This window comes from Poecilia mexicana, unplaced genomic scaffold, assembly GCF_051168715.1.
Source record: "Poecilia mexicana isolate PSO_F unplaced genomic scaffold, ASM5116871v1 scaffold_6, whole genome shotgun sequence".
NCBI lineage: Eukaryota > Metazoa > Chordata > Actinopteri > Cyprinodontiformes > Poeciliidae > Poecilia > Poecilia mexicana.
This window is the reverse complement of record NW_028263375.1, coordinates 24675560-24697625: the sequence shown is the minus strand read 5'-3', so window position 1 is coordinate 24697625 and position 22066 is coordinate 24675560. Positions and strand designations below refer to the sequence as shown.

Sequence of the window (22066 nt, the reverse complement as noted above, 5' to 3'; positions counted from 1 at the left end):
GATTGCCGCCGCGTCGCCGCTGAATCCCACGTTTCGTTGCAGAGAGCTTCATCAAGCAGCTGTCATCGTATGAAATCATCACTCCGCTCCGAGTGAACGACTTTGGAGAATCGTTCCCCCACAAGCTGCACTACAGAAGGAGACGGAGGAGCTTAAGTGATGACCTGTCGGGCTTGCGGCTTCTCTACAGGATCGACGCGTTCGGGGAACGCTTCCATCTCGACCTGAGCGCAGACTCCAGCTTCATCGCCCCGTCCTACACCGTGACTCACTTGGGAGCGGAGCGGAGCAGCGGCGACGCGGACTCGCACTTCCACGACCCCGGCGATATGCGGCACTGCTTTTTCCGCGGGCACGTCAACGCAAAGAGCGAGCACCCCGCTGTGTTCAGCCTGTGCACCGGTCTGGTGAGTCCCGCTGGCTCTCACCGTTTCTTGTTTGTTTTTTTCTCTCTCTTTCATCAAGCGATGCTGACGTGCTTTCTCCCATTTCAATGGATCCCATCCATGCATATCCTGCAGAACCCGCAGTCTGAGTGAAGCGTGTAAGAGTGTAACAAGAGCAAGTGTTGCTGGACTAATGACGGAGGGATCCATGAACTCTGTTACCTATGGGGTGATGCGGTCTAAAGGTTGAGATTTTGACGTTGATCTGACCGGTTTACCCCTCATTTTTGTAGGATGGAGCAAAGACAGGTCCTTGCAAAAAGTATTCATACCAGGGAGCACAGTATGATAAATGAGCTATGTTAATCTTTTTTCTTTTTTGTGTGTCTGTGAAATTTTGTGTGGCAGAAAATGTGCCTGAGCACACCATCCCCACTGTGAGATAGAATGGTGGTGGTAGTATCATGCTGTGGGTATGTTTTTCTTGAGGAAGGACAGGGAAGCTGGTCAGAGTTGATGGCTAAAGGATCGAGCTAAATACAGAGTAGACGTGGAAGAAAAGCTGTTAGAAGCTGCAAAAAAATTTGAGATCAGGGATGGAGATTGACCTTATGGCAGGAGCCTGACGTTGAACATACAGCCAGAGGGGGTACAATAGAATCGGTTTATGTCAATGCATATTGTTGTCATACACAGGAGATATCGATATCGGAAATCAATCCGATATCAGATAACAAATGAGCATTATCATTATCTTGACCTGAACCTAAACTCTTAGATAGAAACACTCTATCTAGAACAGCATTTCTATCCAGCAGCGTTTGAATCCTGCACGCAGACCACTGGTTACTAATACTCATTGTTGCTGCCTTTTGTTCATTTGATCAAGCTTTTTTTGTAGCATTTCACAGTACAAAACAAGTAATAAAAGCATGCCTGATTCGTTCTGATATTGTTTCAGGTCAATATCGATATCGTCCAATACTCAAAGCTGCAACATCGGTATCATATCGGAAGTGAAAAGGTCGAAACAGGACACCTCTTGTAGAATGTTCCAGTCAAAGTTCAATTGAAAATCTGTGGTGAGGTTTGAAAGTAGCCACTTTATTTGATTTGACTAAGCTGGAGCTATGTTGAAAACCGTGTGTGTGCTTGTTACGAGAAGAAATGTGAAATGTATCAGAGTTATTAGAAATCAAGAACAGTTTTTATTGAGCTTTCAAGGTCTTTCTAAGTTTTCCTTTGATTTTATTGCCTACATTTTGACTTATTTTCATTCCAGTACCTGACCAGACTCAGAGTAATGTGTTTTTTTTTTTTTTTTTTTTTAGTGTGTGTGTGTGTGTGTGTGTGTGTGTGTGTGTGTGTGTGTGTGTGTGTGTGTGTGTGTGTGTGTGTGTATGTTTGGAGATGCTTTACTCCAATCCATGAATCATTCAGACATGAAAAGACTTTTTAAATTCAAATGATGAGCCAGTGTTTTGTCTACACATACCAGACAACTTAGCAGAGATTCAGTTTTAAATTGTATCTTTAGACACTTTGTTCCTAACAGTCTGTTAAAAAAAAAAATTAAAATGTTCCCATACTTTTGTTGAATCTACAAAAAATACCAAAGATAACAGAGTTTCAGATGGAGGCCTCTGAGAGTCCTGACATGGCAAACCAGAACAGAAGCCCTCAGTGAAACCTCAGGAGTTTTAGAAAACCGTCTCTGTACACAGAAGTGACTACCTGCTGGTGGATTTTTATAATCCGAGTCCTACATTACAATCACTACAAGAGTGGATTACGCAAAAACAAAGCAAAACTTTAAATAACTGGTTGTCAAAGCAGGCACAAAATGTCCCCATTGCAGGTACAAACTGATACATGATGGGTATGAAAACATCCAGCACTAGACGACGACAGTTTGTGCCCAAAAAAGTCCGGCTCAAAATGACCAAATCTGCGGTGATGCAAAGTGGCGAGGTGCCTGAATGACCTGCATCTCTTACTGATTCATCTACTATTGCGTCCTAAGTTCATTCATTTAAACATTATACATTTAAGGCTGCCTGTGTTTGTGTGTGTTTTAGCATTTCTCGCCTGAAAAGCCAATTTTTCTAACAAATAGCCTACTACATTGTAAGGACCCACTGCTCCTTCCGGGGCACAAAGTCTGAGCCCCTTAAGAAGTGCTGCTTTGGGATAGGGGCAAAAGTTTAGGATCAAGTTGTGAATTGAGTTTAGGTTAGACATTAAATGCAGCATTTGAATATGAAAACGTAATGTATGTGAATTTGTACTTGAGGACCACTTTCACAAAATCTACCAACAAAGAGAGGTCATTTGTGGAAAGCAGAAGCCTTTTCCCGGTCCTCCCTTTCTTGCAGTACTATTGTGATCTTCTAGTTTGGTTTACAGGTAAAGTGGGAATTGAGTTTTGGCTAGGGTTAGAAATAAGGTAGTAATGGTTAAAACTTAGGGGAAATGTTTGGGTTGAGCACAAATGTTGTTACTTAAATGAATGAAACCCAATGCAAAGTCCTCACTTTGTGTGTGTGTGTGTGTGTGTGTGTGTGTGTGTGTGTGGTGCCACTGCAACAGTGAGACCGTTTTGTGTTACTATTTGGCTTGTTTGTAAGATTCCTTTCACCCATTGTAACATCAGCATAACTCGACGTGAATGACATAATCTGAAATCCTAAACAACCTCATGAAACGATCGCTGACAAATGATGTAATTTGCCTTTTGATCACACTCGGCTGATAATTCCTAGTAAACAGTTTTGAACCCATATACATATATATATATATATATATATATATATATATATATATATATATATATATATATATATATATATATATATATGTGTGTGTGTGTTTTTTTCTGTTTTATTTGCTGCAAACGTAATAAACCAGCTGACACAGACGCTGAAATGCGTCTCTCAAGTCGTCTTGAAGGGTTATGACATTTTTATTTATTTTTTCTCTACATATTTACCAGTTTGAAAAAGTTTGTTATGAGCCTGTAATACAGTTCAGGAGAGTGGTGGGTTTATAAATCCAGTATTAATCACGTGGGAATCCTCCTTGCTGGACTGATTTAGTTTGCTGACTCCTGTGGGAGAGAATCTGATAAGTGCTGAAGGGGATGACTTCATGGGTCACATGAGGTTACTGGACCAGGAGCAAGGGGGTTGACCTCAGTCGCACCAGCGGGATCCTGTGTGGGGGGTGGGTACAGAGTGACCGTAGACTTAGAGTCTCACTATTCCCGTTGCGGCATCTATTTCAGTGATGCAAATTCTTATTTTTGGACTGTTGTTGCAAGTACAGTCTAGAGAAGGACAGGTGGCTCTGAAACTAAGTCAAAAGAAAAACAAATTGAATTTTTTCCATCTAAGCGACACCGCAAGGTGCCACGCAATTATCGGGTTAATGAGCATTTCGTTACCTCTTTGCGCAACCGCGACGCATTACTCGCTTATCCAAACAAGTTTGCTTCCTTTTTGTCAACATATCGCTCACCGAGGATGACGGGACAATAGACGCAGCACCAAAGGCTGCTGGGTCATAAATGTGTCTTCATCTGTTCACTGGGGCTTGCTGGTCTGGGCCGCATTGTGTTGAGATGAGGTCATTAAAGAATAATTAAGCCATAAAACAAAGGGGTCATTCTAGGAAAGCGCAGGTTTCCCATTTTCGTCCGGAGTTACTCAAAGCCATCCCCAGGGGGCGATTGATGAGGGGACAGAGAGGGAGTGGGGGGGGGAGGTGTGCGGAGTTCAGGGAGCTCTTTGCTCTTTTCAAAGTGAGCTCGCTGTGATGGACAGAAAAGAGGAGAAAGCTCTGCGGCGGAGACAACCGCCACTGAAGGTTTTGCGGGGAACTTAAGGATTGCTCACACCGTGGGAAATGTTTGTTCCCTGCGGAGCTGGCGCTCTCGGTTTTCTCCCATAATAGAAGTGTGTGATGGGTCATTCTGCCCTGAGAAATGGTTCTACCTTCTAAACGATGTAAAGATCAGGATCCCGACTCTTCCACGGGCCCTTTCACCTCAGAGGTCGCCACTGTTGTTTTTGATGACTCGGCACAGAGAAGGGAGATGGGGAAAAAAAAAAAAAAGAAAGAAAAAAAGCCATGTAATTTTAGTTCAGATAGAAGCCAGTCGGTTGTGAGGTCCAGTTCAGCCCTCCTTTCTAGCCAAACGTCTGGGAGATTTACTGAGCCAACACTGGGAAACTAAAGCTTTGCCTCTTTCTGGTGATGCAACAGGTCATTTGTGTGCTCAGACTGCTGCAAGTAGAGAGTTGTAGGATTAAATCGGAGAGCATTGCAAAAAAACAGGCACCAGCTGCCTTATATTTAATTATAAAGTGCTTATATGTGCAAAAACGTGGTCTCACTTAAATGTTCTGTAATTAAAAATAATCTCACTAAACCTAGAATTGCAGCAATTTTCATGTAATTCTTATTCCTACAAAGCTTTAGTAACAAATCATTGAGAGTTATACTCAGTTTCTTATACCTGAACATCAGATTAAGTTGTTTTAAAATAATAACAACAGGAGAACAAAGGTGCAAAAATGTTTATTTTCATTTTGACAAGTTGAGTCGTTTGTGCATAGATTATCAGTTGACAACACATCACCTCAGGACTTCACCTAAAGAAAAACTAAAGATTTTTTAGCCAAAGAAAAGTTTTTGTTCGTTTTAGAGAGATACCCCTAAATGCATTTCAGTGCCATTAGTGCAGTGCCAACTTGTCAACTCCAATTAATTTATCAAATTTTATTTATTTTTTTTTTGAAGAACTGTTTTAAACAGTGGCAAAAAGATGAATTTTTTAATTGATCTCACGTACTGTTAAATATTTTCGAGACTGAATTTCGAGCATTCGTTTCCTGGAAGCCGTCATCAAAATTCCAAAAAAATAAAGGCTGTCATTCTATGTGTGCTGAATCTGTAAGATATAATACATTTAAACTTCCAAAATGAAAAAACAAACCTTTTCACAATATTAAACATTTTAGATGTTATTGCGGAATGTGCAGAGGAGATCCTCATGAATGCAATCAGAGCGCTGGCTGAATGCAAAGAGCAGATTTGACTTCAAGGTTGTTGCATTACTTGAAGTGCTGCCGTTGTGGATATGATTAGATTGCAGTTCTGGCCTGTGGCCAGTGTGTCCAGTCCTACTTTATATTCTCTGATGATCAAATCCTCTAGGTCACTAAGCAATTTCATTTGGCTTCTTGGCTCCTTTATGGAGAAGCCAGAACTGTGATGTGCTGCCATCATCATTTTTAACCAGAGCTAAACTTCATGCCGTGCATGCTGAAGAGAGTTGGGTAACTCTGCATATGGGGAGCAAAGTGAGCTCACTGTGCACAACAGAATATATTAATAGACTATGTTAACACTGATTTTTAACCAACAGTTAGCTGGCTAACTTCATCCACATTCAGTTCTTGGAACTGAAAAATGACGGGGTAAGGCGCAGGAAGGTGTCAAAGTTTGACGCTCTAAGGTCTCGTAACACTGCACCGGAAGGGTGCTGAGAACAAATTGTGAACAAATCCTTCCACTCTTGGTGAACAAACACAGTTTGTACTTGTTTTCCGTATCCGAATCCTTACGTTTCCCGCTGTCAAATGCCCATCACCTGTGGGGACGTCTGTGGTGTAACACACCCGTAAAGATAACATTCCAGGGTCCAATATCCGGCTTAAGTGTGCGCATGAAATTACCATGCAAACACCACCGTGCCTCATGGCTCAAAGCGCTAAGAGGCTTTGAGAGAAGCTGAGCTGCCAAATCAATATTAGCATTCCTCTGTCAGCAGCTCTCTCCTTTTATGATGATGTCACTCCTCCCACTGTCAGCGTGTGAGGAGGAAAACGCATTTCCAAAGTTGCGAACACATGACAGGTCAGCTTCTGCGCAGACTGTTCACACAGTTGCAGTGAATCGCTCGCTTACTGATGAATGCGCAAAAAGGTGCAGGATGTGTGAAAATGTTCCGTTGTTGTCGTGGGTAAAAGTTCAAGAGTGACCGAAAGCAAGCTTTGACGAGAGATTTCTGATTCAGTATGTTCTTTCCATACGTTCCCGTCAAAAGCAGACAAACTCTTTAAGAGTTTCGCCCGAGGCGATATCATCGTTACTTCAGTGTCAATGAGAGTCGGTTGTAAGCTGAACCCCACACGGTATATGCTCTCACATGCAATCACACGCTTTGTGCCAAGGCCGTGAATGACGTCTCTTTTCTCTCCGTCAGGTCGGAACGTTTGCGACGCAGCACGCCGAGTACTTCTTGGAGCCACTTTTGAACGTGTCTGGCGCGGAATACGACGAAGAGCACAACAAACCGCACCTCGTCTATCGACACGAGAGGAGACGAAACGCCTCGCATCCCGACGAACCCTGTGCTGCCTCGGGTAACAGACAGCCTAACTCGTTTGCCTGTGACCACAGTCTGTCTGAGTTTCACCCTCAAACACTTACCTCCTCATTACCTGTGCACACTTCTCTGAATCATGGCCTTTAATGCTGCCTTAAAATTTAAATTCTGTGTCAGTCGCAGTTTTTTTTTTTTTTTTGTGTGTTTGTGTGTGTGTGTGTGTGTGTGTGTGTGTGTGTGCGCGCGCTCTACGATACCTGAAAGATTTCAGCCTTGGTTAAGGGGTTTTAATGAAAGCCTCTCTCAACTTAATTAAGCAAAACTGGCTCCAAGGGCTGTTTGCTGTTTGTTGCTTTTCTTCTGCTGAAGCAATCTTTGCCAAGTCCTCTGGCAGGAGCTCAGACAAGGTTAGAAGTAATTACGATTTAGTTTGGAGTTGCATTTAAAAGAACTCGGGGGAAATGTTTTCCGCCCGAGAGCCTGCTTGTGGGTCCCCCCCACCCCCTGTTTCCTTTAGAGCTTTTACGGCGAGGGATCTGGGTGGCAGAAAAAGCAATGTGACTGAGTGAAGTTCACCTCGATGGAAGACCCTCGCTGAACTCCTCAAAGGCAGCTCTCAAGGTGGCCTTTTGTTGCATAATGCAATAAATCTTTTATGGGCAGAGCTCTTGAGTTGCTTGTTGTCTGGCGTCGGCCTTTGTGGTCTGATGGTGGCCATTGTCTGCAGACTGACCAGGCCAATGACGCCTTATGATGCTTTGGCCTTTCACTCTTTTGGCCTGTGTGTGTGGCAGGCAGAGTCTAGGGCCAGAGATGTTCACTGCACCCCCACCCTGGGACATGTTTGAATATACTCACCCTTTAGAAAAAACATCAGATGCCTCATCATACATTCATTTCGTATTACAAATTCTGCTTCCTGGGTCTTTCCCTCTTTGGTCCAGTTGTGACCATTTCAATACTCAATTTACACAACTTCAGCCTCTACTTTGCTGCACACAAACACATGCAAATTCGGACATTCAGACTTACATGAATGCACAACCACTTGCTGTTACTAAGAAGCTTGTAGTAAATGAGAGATTCTGAATTTCAACAGCGACCTCCAGGAAAAATACAGAGAACTTCAAAATCATATTTAACCTGGTTATGTGTGATCGATATCAAAGTAAATACAGAATTCAATGATCAACTGGTGGCTTCTTTTAAGAAGGGGCAAAAAATGTGAGCTTGTGTGAAAACAATGTTTGGTTTGTAAACCTAACATCTGGTTGTGTGACCCCTTTGGCAGTAAAAACTGCTATCAGATCCTGGTGACGGACGGCTTCACTGCGGTGGAACTTTGATTTTGCACTAGCTTTTTACTTATTTTTTGAGCCATTCAGAAGTGTTCTTCCTCTTCCTGCAGTGTGCTTGTGTTTAAGATCACAATGGGCAAAAAAACAAACAAACAAAAAAGAAAAAACAATAATCTACATCCAAAGTTTTTTTTTGTAAGTCTTGGTCCTCATCAAGATTTTTTTTTTTTGGGAAACTTGAGTTTCTGTTTTTTGGCCAGCAGTGGTTTATACCTTAAAATTCTCCCATGGATGACATTTTTCCCCAATCTCTTCCTTACTACTAAACACTTGGCTTCACCAAGCTAAGTGTACACCCTGGACAGTCGACTTGTCCAGGGTGTACTGCACCACTTACCCAACGACTGCTTGTGAAAAGATGGGGAAGGATAAACTGTCCTGGGAAAAGTAAGGCCTGGAGTGCTTTTTTGTGTTGTTTGACCTTCTAAATGAGTTGTAGATTGGGTCTTTGAGCAATTTTATTAGTTTTTTTAAACCATTCCAATATGTCAGTTACTTTTTTTGCATCTGTTCTTGAATGTGTTTCAAAAGAGACATCATTTGTTGCATTTTGAGATATTTTAGCCTAATTCATGTGGTCAAGTGTTTTTTCAAATTCCAGGCCTGACTTCAAAGTGTGGCTAGAATAAGTTGAACTTGTTCTATTTAGGTCTATTTGTCATCTGTGTTGGAAATATTGTTTTTCTGTTTCCCACACCCTTTCCTCTCTCTTTTTTGCCATTTTTCTTCTTCCTGTCTTTATAATTTTTACGTCTTTGCGGTCTGACCCAGACGGCAAAGACGTAAAAGTCGATCATTCAACAATATCCTTTTCAATATTAAGTCCTGAATCACAATTTTTCACTTTTAATCACAACTTTCTGTAACTGTAAAACTCACAAATAAGTAATGTACAACAAATAACACTTTCTGGCGCATGTAAGAGATGGGAGGTAGGAAAAAAATGTAAATTTCCCAGGACACCTGTGGGGCTTCATCAAAGGAAAGCGAGGTAAACATGGTGGAGGAGGATTAAAAGAACCGGTGATCCCAACTTAGGATTGTGAGGTGACCCAGGCTGCTGCAGCACAGCTTTATCAGATAGGAGATGGAGTGATAAAAGGTGCTCTTTGAACGCCACATTGAGTCAAGACTAACAAGCCTGTCATGTCTTTTTATGGGAAGGAGAGCGGAGCACGCTGCTACTAGCAGGTTCGACATAAACCGTGACTTGACGCGTGCCGTTCTGCTTGCAAAACACTTGTAGTTGCTGCTTTTTGAATTGACATATCGTCCTACAAGGTTTGAACTGCTTTCGCATTTTCATTGATAATCTTTGATTTCAGGTAGCTCAATGCCGTAGGCTGTTCTCTACAACCAATTAGACAACGTGTCTAATCATAGTTGGAAAGTCTCAAGAAACATATATCTTGCAATTTGGTTGTTTAGTATGGAAACCATAACTCCTTAAGGACCATAAATAGCATCTCTAAAGAAACCGGTAACATCACATAATTTCAAATGCTGCAAAATGGAGTTCACATTTCAGTCTGCCTTTAGCGACTTAAAAATAGCAGTCTCTGTTTGTATTCCCTTGATTTAAGGGACTTTACTTTGACTCTAAGATTTCCAAAAAGGTTACCAGCTTTTCCAAATCCCAAACATTCCATGACAAGAGTTTGAAAGCCCACATAGACAAGTCACAGCAACTTTTGTCGTTTTACTTTTAGCCTTCCTGTTATCTGCTGTTGTCTCTTGCTCTATTGTGGCATTAAATAAAACAGACATGTTGCAGAAAATTGTTTCCCTTTAAACAGCTGCCTATGCCTCCTGTGTGGTCACTTAAATGGCTCACTGACAGTGAAATAAACTAGCTGTGTGTCTTCACACAGTAACCGCTTCCTCACCAAAGGGTGTTATTGTCACTGTAGCCTAGCAGCTCTTGTTACAGTGTGTTCACTGATTGGCCAGAGATCATGTAGTTTTATTCCTCACAGCATATGATTTCTTGGTGCAATTTCAAACATTTAAATAGTCCTAAAGATTGTTTTCTAGCTCTATGTCCAAAATGTAGTGGACAAACTAAAGAAAAATGTAATTTCTGGTAAAATGTACAGATGTTATTGTAATTTTTAGTTCATTTCAGCTGTTGCAGTAACCCAAGATGATACTTATTCCTATAATAACAATTTACTTTCTAATGTATCCATGAAATTATTGACCCTGAGAGCATGTGATGTTGTTGAGAGGCTGGATTTCAGTATTATTTTTGAAGTTACAATAGCACCCTTTGTCAGGGTCAGTCATCTTTATGACTCCTTTCTTCTCTTCCTCTCTCTATGTGTCTGTGAAGAGGGCTCTTATTCGAAATCAAAACTGGGAACTGGAGTGCCGAGTGGTTTGGCAGGTTTGGGACTTTGAAGAGGTTTGAGGCATTCAAAGGCCTTTTTTAGGTTCAAACACATGGAAATGCAGACTGGCCAAGTGTGCCCCACTTGTCATACGGCTTCTCCCCACTTGTAAAGAAATTGTTTTTTCTTTAAACATTTGCGGGTGGTCATTAATAATCTTTGTTTGGCTTTCGTTTTCCAAGCAATCCTTGAAGAAAACTCATGAAAAGAGCCAAAATTAAAAAAAATAAAAAAAGACGTCAATCACGTCCAACTGGAACAGAACACAAAAAGTTAAACAAAATGTTTTTTTTAAGCTTCACTAAATATTTAGTATGCTGAAATTTACTTATTTGAATTTTGTTGCATTTTTCCAGTCTGTTTTTATTCACAGACACCAATTTTGGTAAGAGCTGTAATAACGAAAAGTATAAAAACAGCAATGATAACATGTTTTTATTAAGCCATAAATTATCAGGGACAGTGTAAAGATTGTGCTGCTGCATGGGATAGAAAGATAATATTTATTTTCCATACATGTCACACATTTTATACAGAAAAAATTTGACATTTTTAATTGACCTTAGCATTTTCTTTTAGTATTTAGTTCAGTTGATGGGGCTGGAATTACAAAAACTCCAGTGTTTGTGGGTATAATGTAGAGAATCTAGATCCTTACCCTAACATCTGATAATCCCAGACGTTGCAGACTCGGCACGTTTCATGACAGACAGAGGTTAAACTCTCTGAATTATAAAATGGTGCATCTTTCCTGTACTCATCATCCCGGACAAGCCCCCAATTTGTTGGAGGCTGGATTAAAGACCATAATAAATAAAGCGAAGCATTGGATGGGAATAACTAAAAATTTTAATAAAGAAAAACCAAACAAAAAACAAAATCTCCAAAATGACTGGCAGGAGAACAGAGAGGCACATACAAGTGATGTGTTTTAGTCCTGTATGGTGACACTGGCCAGTTTTATGCAATCAGCCTCCCTGGCTTACCTCACCGTAGGTTACCATAACAACAAGAATTGGGACAGTTGCACCTCGAGGCAGTGAGAGTTTCCAAAACTTGTGTGGTTTTTGAACAAATACGGTTAAAAGTAACCCAAAGGAACATCTGCACATGTATTTAACTGAGGTTTAGTTTTGCTTTCAATGTGGTGACCTTTGACATGTAGAAATCCTTGACTTTGTCGTGCATGTGCCATCAGTGTCTCAGAGTTGTCAGAACAGAAGTGGACTCGTAAGGACTTTTAAAGTGTTACCTCGATGGAATGTGATGTTCTGTTATTTCAGCAGACAGAACATGGCCATATATCTGTCTGCAGCAGCTTTTCTTCCCAGTGTGTGTCTTCATGGACTGTTGATAAAAGCATCTCTGTCACTGGACGACCTGGTGAAAAAAAAATTAGAGATTTAAACTGTCTTTGTTTTTTTTTGTTTTTTTGTTTTGTTGTTGTTGTTTTTTTGGTTTAATGGGTTAATGCAGAGTTTTGTCAGAAAGACCTCGGACAGCCCGATAAGTTCTCATTGACTGATATGCGTTGCAGTTGTATCAGTTTCCTTCCTTGCTCTCCCAGTCTGGGTGGTTTCACTGCTGTGGAGAATACCACTGGTGTAGATAGCTGTAGAGTGGGTGACTAATGTGTGCTTTCTTGAGCCCGGTTCTGGATTCAAAAGCATCTAGGATAGAAGCTCACCAGGCTCGAATCACAACACGGCTTTAATGACACACATTCTGCAGGGTATCTGTCTCTGAGCCTGCATGCCAAATTCATGTGTTGTCCTTCGAAAAGAGATAACCCAAAAGGATGAGGGTGTCTGCAGATAGGGGTAAATTCTTCACCGGTTGCATCTCTCTGTGTTTTCTAAAATCCATCTGGAGACGGGCAAGAATTGAATAAAACCGAACGGTATATTTTTTTTCTAGCCCCTTGCCAGAAATTTGGTGGCTTAATTTGAGCTAAATTACGAGGCTTTTTATCCTCTTGAACTCACTTGAACATATACTGTGTCTAATATTTTGAATTTTTCATGGCAGCACCTTGATTTTTTTCTTTATTTTTTTTTACATTTTGTAAACTTTCAATGAATTGTAAATCTCGAAAAGCTGCAGAAATCCACACTTCAGGTGGGAGAATCTGTTTTCAGGACAGCTATCTGTTGCCTTCTGAGTAGCAAGAAGAAAATCACAGTTGAAAGCCGTGAAAAGTCCCTTTTACTTTTCCCTCAAGCCATTTAGGACCACAGCAAGAAGGTGCTCTGGTCAGACGCGACCAAATTGTAACCCTTTGGGTTAGCTGCACAATGCTGGATAACTAGCATGACACAAAACCTTGAACACACCACGCCATGGGGGCACATGTTGGTGACAGCATCATGATGTCGGGACAACAAAATAACCAGAAGACACGAGAACATGGAATAAGCTAACTATGGGACAGTGTAGAAGAATAGCTGTTGAAAGCTGTAAAAGACCTCAAGCACACAGCCGGAGATAAAATCAAACACTTTTGGGTGTTTCAATAGCTCCTAAATCCAATTTAAAATGAGATTTCCAAACAGTAGATCAACTTCTGTGTTTATAAAGTGACAAAGTCTGAAAATGACATTAAGGTGCTCAACATTTGTCTGGGCTGCCGGTGGATGAAGCAAGCAAGACACTTATTGCTGGAAGCTGTTGAACAGATAGAGGAATGGAAAGGAAACTCCTGTTTTGATGTGTGTGTTTTTCATCCCTGGCCTGCGCTGCATGTGTCTGTCAGGCTTACTCCAGAGTTTGGCAGTGGTGTCCGCCTACTTGCAAGATCCCACTGTCTTTGCCGCTTACTGCTTCTGAAAACCGTAGTGGCTTTTGTCATCAAATATGTCGATATATATAGTCTTGTGTTTGCTACTGCATTTATTTACGTGTACAAAATTATAAAATGAATGTGATCCACTAAGTCTTGAGCAGGCGTTCCGACTATGGTCTGTCTCTGAATTTATAGCCGAGCATGACGTGTAGCTGCTAATAATTGCACTCAGTGTCACCTGATGTAATGACAGCAGAATCTCTGGATGGGGCCCAAACGGAGCCGTACGCCGTCAGTAACCTTAATGGCTTCCATGTGTCTGCCTGTCCGGAGGCCGTGGCCTTACTGAACCCTGCGTGTTGTGTTGTTTTAGCCGTTCCCGAGACAGACTTCAGCTGGAGCTATTTTCTGACGGTGTCTACTGTCTGGGTTGTCGCAACCCATGTGGGCCGAGTGGAATGGTTGGAATAATTGGAGTGACGGTGGCTAACTAATTGGTGACCTGGGTGAAAGTTGGAGATAAATGGCACTGGCAGGTGAGAAGCAGCTTTCTCTGAGGAAAGCCAGGTCTAAGAGTCGCTCGGAGAGCCATTAGCGTTGTGACCTGGGGCTGCGGCTGTTCATCAGCGATGAGCTAGACAGTAATGAAAACTGATGACCTGCTCTGTGCATGTCAAGGCCAAAGGTGCTTCTGCATTTTAAGTAGTTTTTTTTAGGGGGTGGGGGGTTAAGGGTCATTCTAGGCTTAATGCTTTGGAAAACAGTTACTTCACCTGAGCTTAGCAATCTTTTCCATAAAGATTGCTTGTTTGCATGATTGATTGGTTTGAGTCAAAAAAATTAAGGAGTTCAGCTTGGAGTCAGCAATAAATTACCTTTAGGGACAACGAAGCATAAGTTATTGTCAAGTTCGAGCTGGTAATTGAAATTAGATAATCCTGGTAAAAACCAGCTCCGCTTTGTGCAGAGAGTCTGGACCCCCGGCTGCTGTGAAAGATTGCTTGCTGGAGACGTTGACTCTGTCACTAAACATTTGGCCGTGACGTATGTAATGTGCCAGTTCGACGCTATGAAGGTTACCCGTAAAACAACCACACCCAACAGTGAAGAGAGGAAGTGCCGAGCTGAACAAGATGAATGCTAACGTTAATCCAACATCTGGAAGCGTACCCAACATGGACTGAACTGGCATCGCAGCAGAGGACGTGCCAGACTGCAGTTCTTAAACGGCTCTGAAAAATTAACGTCGTTCACAAGCTCTCCTCCTGTTTGCCGATTGGCTCAGTTGAAATTCTACTGGAGGAATCCACCTCAATGGAGGAAAGTCCTGATGAATCACTGGAAGGAGATGAGAATCTGGCAGAATTGTGTAGGAAGGTAATTAGATCAAACTAATCTGGGTTAAACAGAATCACAAAGTCACCACAAAACCATCTTCACATATTGAGATTTGTGCAACACTTGTTTTTCAGAATGCCAGCATATATTTGCTACGACAGCTTAAGAATCCTTTATCTATCGAACTGAACAGTTTTAGTTCTACCTGGTGTGCTGAAAGCCCACATCTCTCAGTGCGGCTGAAAACGACACCGCTTGACTTTTAAAAGCCGTCTTTGGCTGAAACAATTTGTTGTCTTTTCTTCTACCCGTCTAGCCACAGAATTGCACTTAATTGTGCCTCCGTCTGAAGGAGTTGGTAACATTTATCCCTTCTCGAGTTGCGCTGTCAGGTAATTTCAGTAAGCAGACTGTCTGACTTTGTGCGGAGGCAAGGCAACACCAATATGTCTGAGGTACACGGCCTTTTTAATTATTACCCTGGGAATAAAGCTCAAACTCTCAGCAGGTCACTGTTAAAGAATGTTAATTAGCTCAACAATGAAATTTGAGTTTCCCTTTGTTCTCTCCTAAACTGGGATGTTTGGGAGAGTCAAAGCATCTGCAGCTCAGTTGAAAGCAGTCTTTTTTTGTACTGTATGCTCACAGTTCAAAGCGAAGGCGCTTACGCTGAGCGCTTCCTTGTTATAAACTAGTTGAAATTCAACTCTGCATGCTAGCTAAGGATTGTTTGTGTTATGTCGGAGAGGTAAGGAAAAAAACTTAGTTTATCAAGTTGACATTTCAGCCGTCCGACATACATCTCACATGTACATCTATGCCTTTTTTTCTTATGGAGCTCTCTGTTATGCTGGGATTTGGTGATTGTTTTTTTTGTTTTTTGCTTTAAAAAAATGCCTGAAGCCTTCAATAAACTCGTGCAAAAGAAAACAAGCTACAAAGTTGGGTTGTATGATATCTAACATAAACCTGAGCTACCTTTTGCTTCTTTTGGCCTAAATTTGGTTTTTGACCATCAGCTTCCTGAATGATTCAGTTTCGGTTGTTCAATCAATCCCAGACAAAACCTGAATATTTTTTATTTATTTATTTATTTTTTAACTGTCTCACTGTGATCGTCTTGTGGCATGCTGATGGAATAATTTACACAGCAACAGGTGTGCTGCTCATGTTGGTTGGTTTTTATATTTAAAGCATTGGACACGTGCAGGTTAGACATCTATCTCACAGACCTCTGTCACAAGTAACTCCTGGAGTTGAAGTTTACGATACTTTAATTATTCTTAGATGAAACATGAGTTGGATGCATTAAGCATGGATGTATATTTGATTCGAATCAGGGGTGAAATCATGTCTCTGCGCTCAGTGCACGAGGTCGGTCACCTCCCCCCCCCACCGTCTCCTCATGGCGTAAGTAGCAGATCACCACCCAGTGAAAGGGAGATTTCAACTCAAGGCGATTTGGCTAATCTGCACTGATTCAAATGCTATTATACCTGGTACAATATGCTCATCTCCTCTTTTTTTTTTTTTTTTTCTTTCTGTACTGTTACTGTTTATATATAGGCTGGTCGTCCTCTGTGCCTTCGTAATCCCCTTGATGTCTGCATTGATGATTTTGTTAAAAGAGGTTTAGTGTCGTAGGTTTGACACTGATGAGTTTCTTCCAGGAAAACACAAAGCTCCGTTCTGAGCCAGCAGGCAGGGGCACAGACGGGCTTGGCCACAGCTCAGATGTTGAGACTGGCATGGGGCTGGGCCTCTCGGCGGCAAGAGCTGCGCATCGCTGTGCCAGAAAGTCACGCTCTGCCTCATGTACCCATTGAGGGCACTGCTTGAATAATCGTAGAGCGCTAAATGGATTGCCTCCCCACCATTTCCATCGGTTTTTTTTTCAGTCTTTCAAATAGATGGACACAATCTCTCTTTGTGTAAGACTATGGAAAAACTGAGTTTAGCGAGTACAATTGAAGTCTTCTCCATCTCTGAGGACAAAGTTGAGGAGGCTGTCGGGGATGATGAACTCGAAGCTTTGTACGGCTCTGAAGCATCGAGACGCTTCCTTGGCCTCATTCACTTGCTGCATGAAATCAGTCCTGTGTGTATTTATGTTATTGTTTACTTAAAGAAATAAAAGAAACCTCCACCAGCTTCCACATCTAGAGACTGACATCTTTCACCCTCCTAGTTTGCGAAATATCTCCAGCTCAGTCACAGCTGCGATCAGGTCGGACTAGTCCAGGGGTGTCGAGTTATATTCTGTCAGTACAACAACGTTAGCAGTTCTACGAGTCCTGCTCATCACCTGATTATTTGAATAGCGTCAAATGAAGCAAAGAGAGACCTAGACGTTTCAGGACCCCAGCACTGGCCTTAAATGAGATCAAACCCCGAATGTGGATCTCTGGCTGTACAGGAAGCTAAACTTGTGTTGGTGTACCCTGCCTCTCGTCCAATGACCGCTGGAGAGGCACCAGCACCTCTCACGATCATGCAACGATAAGCCTGATAGGTAGTGGATGAATTGAACAATGCTTTGTCGGACGTTCAAAGCTTAGACCCTTCTTCAGAATGACCTGTCTGATATGTTCCTGATTCTTCTTGATGCTGTTTGATCAGTTCAGTAATGTTCTCCAGCGTCCCTCTGATGTATTCACTGGACAGATGGGTTCGTGCTATTTTTTCTGAGATTAAATAATCACTAAAGGACTACTACTGTTTACTAATGAAGTGGCTTAAGGGTGTCAGAGTAAAGGGGGGCTTAAACATGTGTGACACTCTTCAGATTCTCATTTGTAAAATAATGTTTTTGTGGTAAAATGTGAACCAGTTCAACGTGTATGGTACCTTTACGTGCAACTAAATAAAGTGAAATTGTGCTTTCAACTCTGAATTATGTTGAAATCTGACCACCTTTCATTGTACTTTAGTTTGACAGACCCTGATGTTGCATTTCCTGTCGGGGAAATTAGATTAGCCTCCCTGGAGCTTAGAAACAGCTGGACGTCTTGTAACATGATGTGGTGATTCACTGCAAAAGTAAATAGTTTTTTTTTCTTTTATGGATCTGTTCTCTTGTTTTGCCTCAAAAATGCAGTTTTGAGCTAACAACTTATATCACCTGCAGTCCTTTGGCCTTTGGAGTAGGCTTATCTGTTTTTTTATTTTTATTTTTTAATGCTGCTTCTGGCTCTTTAGAAGTATCTCACTAAGCTCTTTCGGTCTCATGAATGTGTAATTAAATCCGCTTGAAACTTTCCAAGTTTTCCTCTTCCTTCGTTCCTTCCAATGAAAAAAAGAAACCAAAAAAAAAAAAATCCCTGCCTACGCTTTTCGTCTACCCCTGTCTCCCTCTTTTAACCTCACCCTGTCACGGTGAAGGAATCTCTTGCTGGGAGCCAGCTCAACACGTGCAGTTCAGCTGAAAGAACTGCGCCTGCTGAATTTGCGCGGCATTCGGCTGTCATTGTGGTTGGGAGGCTGAATGCTGCTGAAGGCATTCATCTCAGCGCTTGCAAATGAAATTGTTGCAGTCTGGGACTAAATACATTTGATTTATTCCTTTCAGCGCAATGTTTTTTAATTATTTTTTTTTATGCCACCATTTCACAGAAGCGACTGACCAGGCTCATGGTAAAGTTAAGCAGTGACTGCAGTCTTCTGGTAAAACATATCACACAATCATTAGATGAACTTTTATTCCACCTCTCAGTTTCAGCTTTGAGACGCTTAATGTTTTTTTTGTTTTTTTTTCTTGCATGTGCAGTCAATACCTGAGCTTTGATTCTTCCTGGGATGTTTTGGGTTTGGGCCAATATCATATTTTAGGGTCTAATTTTGCTTTAGGTGTTTTTCTTTTTGCAGACGCTCTCAGATTTTTCCCAACCGTCCTCTCCGACACAGTTTAATCGATGGTGGATTCTCTGATGGTGTTCTGGTCACCTCCAGCTCTGTGCTTCACATCTGACATGAATTATTTCTACATTTCTTGTCTTGGTCTACATTCTTCTTGACAAACACTCGGCTTCTGTTTTCATTTCAATGGTCAGGAGCATAAGAAACTAAATGTCCGAGGTTTAAACAATCCAAACTCCTTCAACGTGCTCAACAATGATCAACTTCTTTGATACGACGAAGAAGTTGATACGACGTTTGATATTGGACGTTTTAAGTTGGATAACCATTTTTTTTTTTTTTTTTTTACAAAAAAAAATCATTCATTTTAATCACTTTTTTACAGAAAACGTCTTGCACAAATATTCTTGACATGAATGTTTTGTGTGTTTAGATGCCATACAAGTAAATTTTGAAAAATATGTTTCACTTTGAAACCATCAGTCATATTGCACATTAGTAGATTTCCATGATCGTCTGGATTTCCAAAAATATTAGGATTTTTCTTTTTTCTTTTCGTTAAAGCAGGAAACTCCAAGAGGTCGGCCTCTTTTGAGAGCAGAGGGAACATGGCTGAGGAGCTGGATTCTCTGACAGCCACAATCGACCAGCATCACATTGATGAAAACGGCACCAGGCGCGACGGCACGACCATCCCGCAGCGACGCAAGCGCTTCCTCTCCTACCCTCGCTACGTTGAGCTGATGGTGACGGCGGACGCCAAAATGGCCCGTCACCACGGACGCAACCTGGAGCACTACATCTTAACAATCATGTCAGTAGTAAGTAAAATAATGCTTCTAAAACTATCTTTTTATTATTATTTATTTTTTTTTTTTACATTTGCATAATTTAACATCTTGAAGTCAATTCTTTCACTATATCCAATCTAAGGAGCCATTGATTGTTGCAGTTTTACACTCTTGATTCTGGTTTTGAGAACCAGATTCTGTACACGGAGCAAGAGCTTTACAGTATGTAATGTAAACACAAACTGCATCTCTTTTTGCTGCAATCTAATAAGTGATTGCTGGTTGTTTATTGGTCACACATCTAAAAATATTTTTTGTAAATATAATAGCAGTTCTGAAATTGTGCTGAACTTAAATTTCTGTGTTGTGAATCTATTCAGTTGGTTCTTGCTAAAAAAAAAAAAAAATGATTTCCATATCCCCAGATTGCACACTGAACAGTGCAACAGCTAAAGCATGATGGTCTAGGCCCCCAAAACAACCTAGCAAATCTAACCACGTGGCAAAGTGTGCCAAAGAAAAGATAAAAGCACAGAGACATCCGGAGCAAAATAATAATAAAAAAAACCTCTCTGTAACTAAATACTATGTCTAAGGGGTAAACCTTGTGGCGGCTTTGGCTTAATGCAACCAAAACCACAGCGGCCTGGTTAACTGGGCCTGCTCCGACTCGGCCGCCGGACCTTTTGTGAGTCCCGAAGCCATCTAACAGCTAATCTACTCACAGAATTATTAAACGTCTCAGTCAAACGGTGTGAAACGGGATAGGTAGATGGGCTGGACTGAATGTTCCCTCTGCCACCTCTCTCCGGTTTCATTAACAGTGGATTTAAAGGACTTATTAACCTATGCGAGAGCAATGATTGTCAATGTTGTGTTGCTGTTAAACAGAGTACGGTCAGTGATAAATGCCGATGTGCTAATTTTCTGTTGCACAGGTCTAAGTGTGAGTCAGTCTGATGTGAAAACCTTAAAACAACATATTTAAATTTTGCTTTTCTTTGAGCAGAAATAGTTTTGTTATTTTAAACATAACTCTAAATACCTTTGACCAAAAATGCGCAGAAAAGAGCATCGTTCATAAATATAGAGGCAATAAAAAAAGGCTAGTTTTAAGTTTTAGTGGTTTTCCATGTAATTTCCAGAACTGTCATCTAGAAATAACAAACTATACTTTTGTTTCTTTTTGTCCTTAGTCTCCAGACCAGCCACTTCCCCACTTGATTATCTACATTTACAGCAATTTCTGCTTACCAGATAAATCCATGCTTATTTTTCCAAAGTTTAATTTTCTGTTATCTAAAACTTCGAAGTACGAGTAAAACGACGTCACTTTAACTGCAGAACAAGCTAATTTGACGTTACAGATGCTCATAAAAACCGATAAGCGGCTGTTTTCAAAAGCACTTTTCGGTTTTTTTGGTTCCAAACAAACTCAATCTTTGTCCCTTCTGCCTTGACCCGTTTCCGAGAGCCCACTGTGTGTCCCTCCATATTCACGTCGAAGACAGGTGTAAGCAAACATGGACATGCACTCTGTGATAGAACAATATTTAGCTTTTAAAACGCTTAGAAAACATTTATCTGCAGCCTTTTTTTTTTTTAAATGCTTCTTAGTACTTTTGCATCTGTGTTTAGTTACTGCCTTATCAAAGATCCTGCAGGCCTTCACATAACAACACGCACTGGAGTGAGAGGAAATGGACCAACATCTCATATGTCACTCTTAAAGCAAGAGCTTGCAAAGACAAGCTCCCAGTGTGTAGGCCGAGGCCACGTTTTGCCTCCCCTCAGGCTAAGACAAGCTAAATGTTTATGGTGGACTAATGAGTTCCTGTCATGAGGCCGGACACAGCCTCAGGAGACGGCTGGCCGACCGTGACAGGGCCGCTCGAGTACAGCAGGAGAGGGATGAGAATCTTAAAGCAAAGAGGCATTTTTGCTGCCATTAACCAAATCAAGCCAAAAGAATAGTTGGCAAAAAACAAACCCTCAAAAGTTGTTTTTTTTTTTCTAAACATGACACACTGCGTTCCGGGGGCAGGTTAGTGGAGATTTCGTCCACATTTTTTTTGTCTGTGTGTTTTGTTTCTGTTACAGGTAGCAGCGGTGTACAGGGACCCCAGTGTAGGGAACCTCATTAACATCATGATCGTCAAGCTGGTCATCATCCACAATAAGCAGGTGAGTACAACCAGCCTTCAATGCTCCCTATATGCCGGGTCTTCGGTATATGGCTGACATCATCGCAGGTGTTTGCGGTCTGGAGGGGTTTTTTACCTTCCTTCCCCAAGGAACCTGCTTGAAATGACTCTCCGCCCTCCTTGTCATTCTCACATCTCGTGAGAGGTCTCCTTGGAGAACAGGTGACACTGAGGTGAAGCGTCTGCAGGAGACGGGTTGTGAACTTTTATTGATTTTGAAAACATGCATGAATGTACAGAGAGGCGCTTAATAAGATAAGGAAGGTGGAAGAATTCTCACTAAAACTTGGAAGATGGAGCGCATCACGCCAGCTCTAAAGTCCCTACACTGGCTCCCTGGAGCTCAGAGAATAGACTATAAAATATTATAAATCGCTGAATACATTAAAGAGCTGCTGTTGTTGTACCAGCCTTCCAGACCCCTCAGGTCTTCTGGTTCTGGTTCTGCTCTGCATCCCCAGAACCAGAACCAAACATGGGGAAGCAGCATTCAGCTTCTATGCACCACAAATCTGGAACAAGGTTCCAGAAAACTGCAAAACTGCTGAGACAGTGAGTTCCTTTAAATCTA

The 22066-nt window shown here is 41.5% G+C and overlaps 1 protein-coding gene across 1 annotated transcript in view; it reads left to right on the top strand.

Moving 5' to 3' along the window:
* The window catches only part of LOC106907901 (A disintegrin and metalloproteinase with thrombospondin motifs 20), a 91704-nt gene that overhangs the window by 2013 nt on the left and 67625 nt on the right, over nucleotides 1-22066 (top strand). Inside the window, exons 2-5 of the mRNA XM_088006473.1 lie at nucleotides 43-407; nucleotides 6655-6814; nucleotides 19068-19321; nucleotides 21392-21475. Coding sequence (XP_087862599.1) covers nucleotides 43-407; nucleotides 6655-6814; nucleotides 19068-19321; nucleotides 21392-21475 — 863 coding nt within the window. The remainder of the gene's footprint in view (nucleotides 1-42; nucleotides 408-6654; nucleotides 6815-19067; nucleotides 19322-21391; nucleotides 21476-22066) is intronic.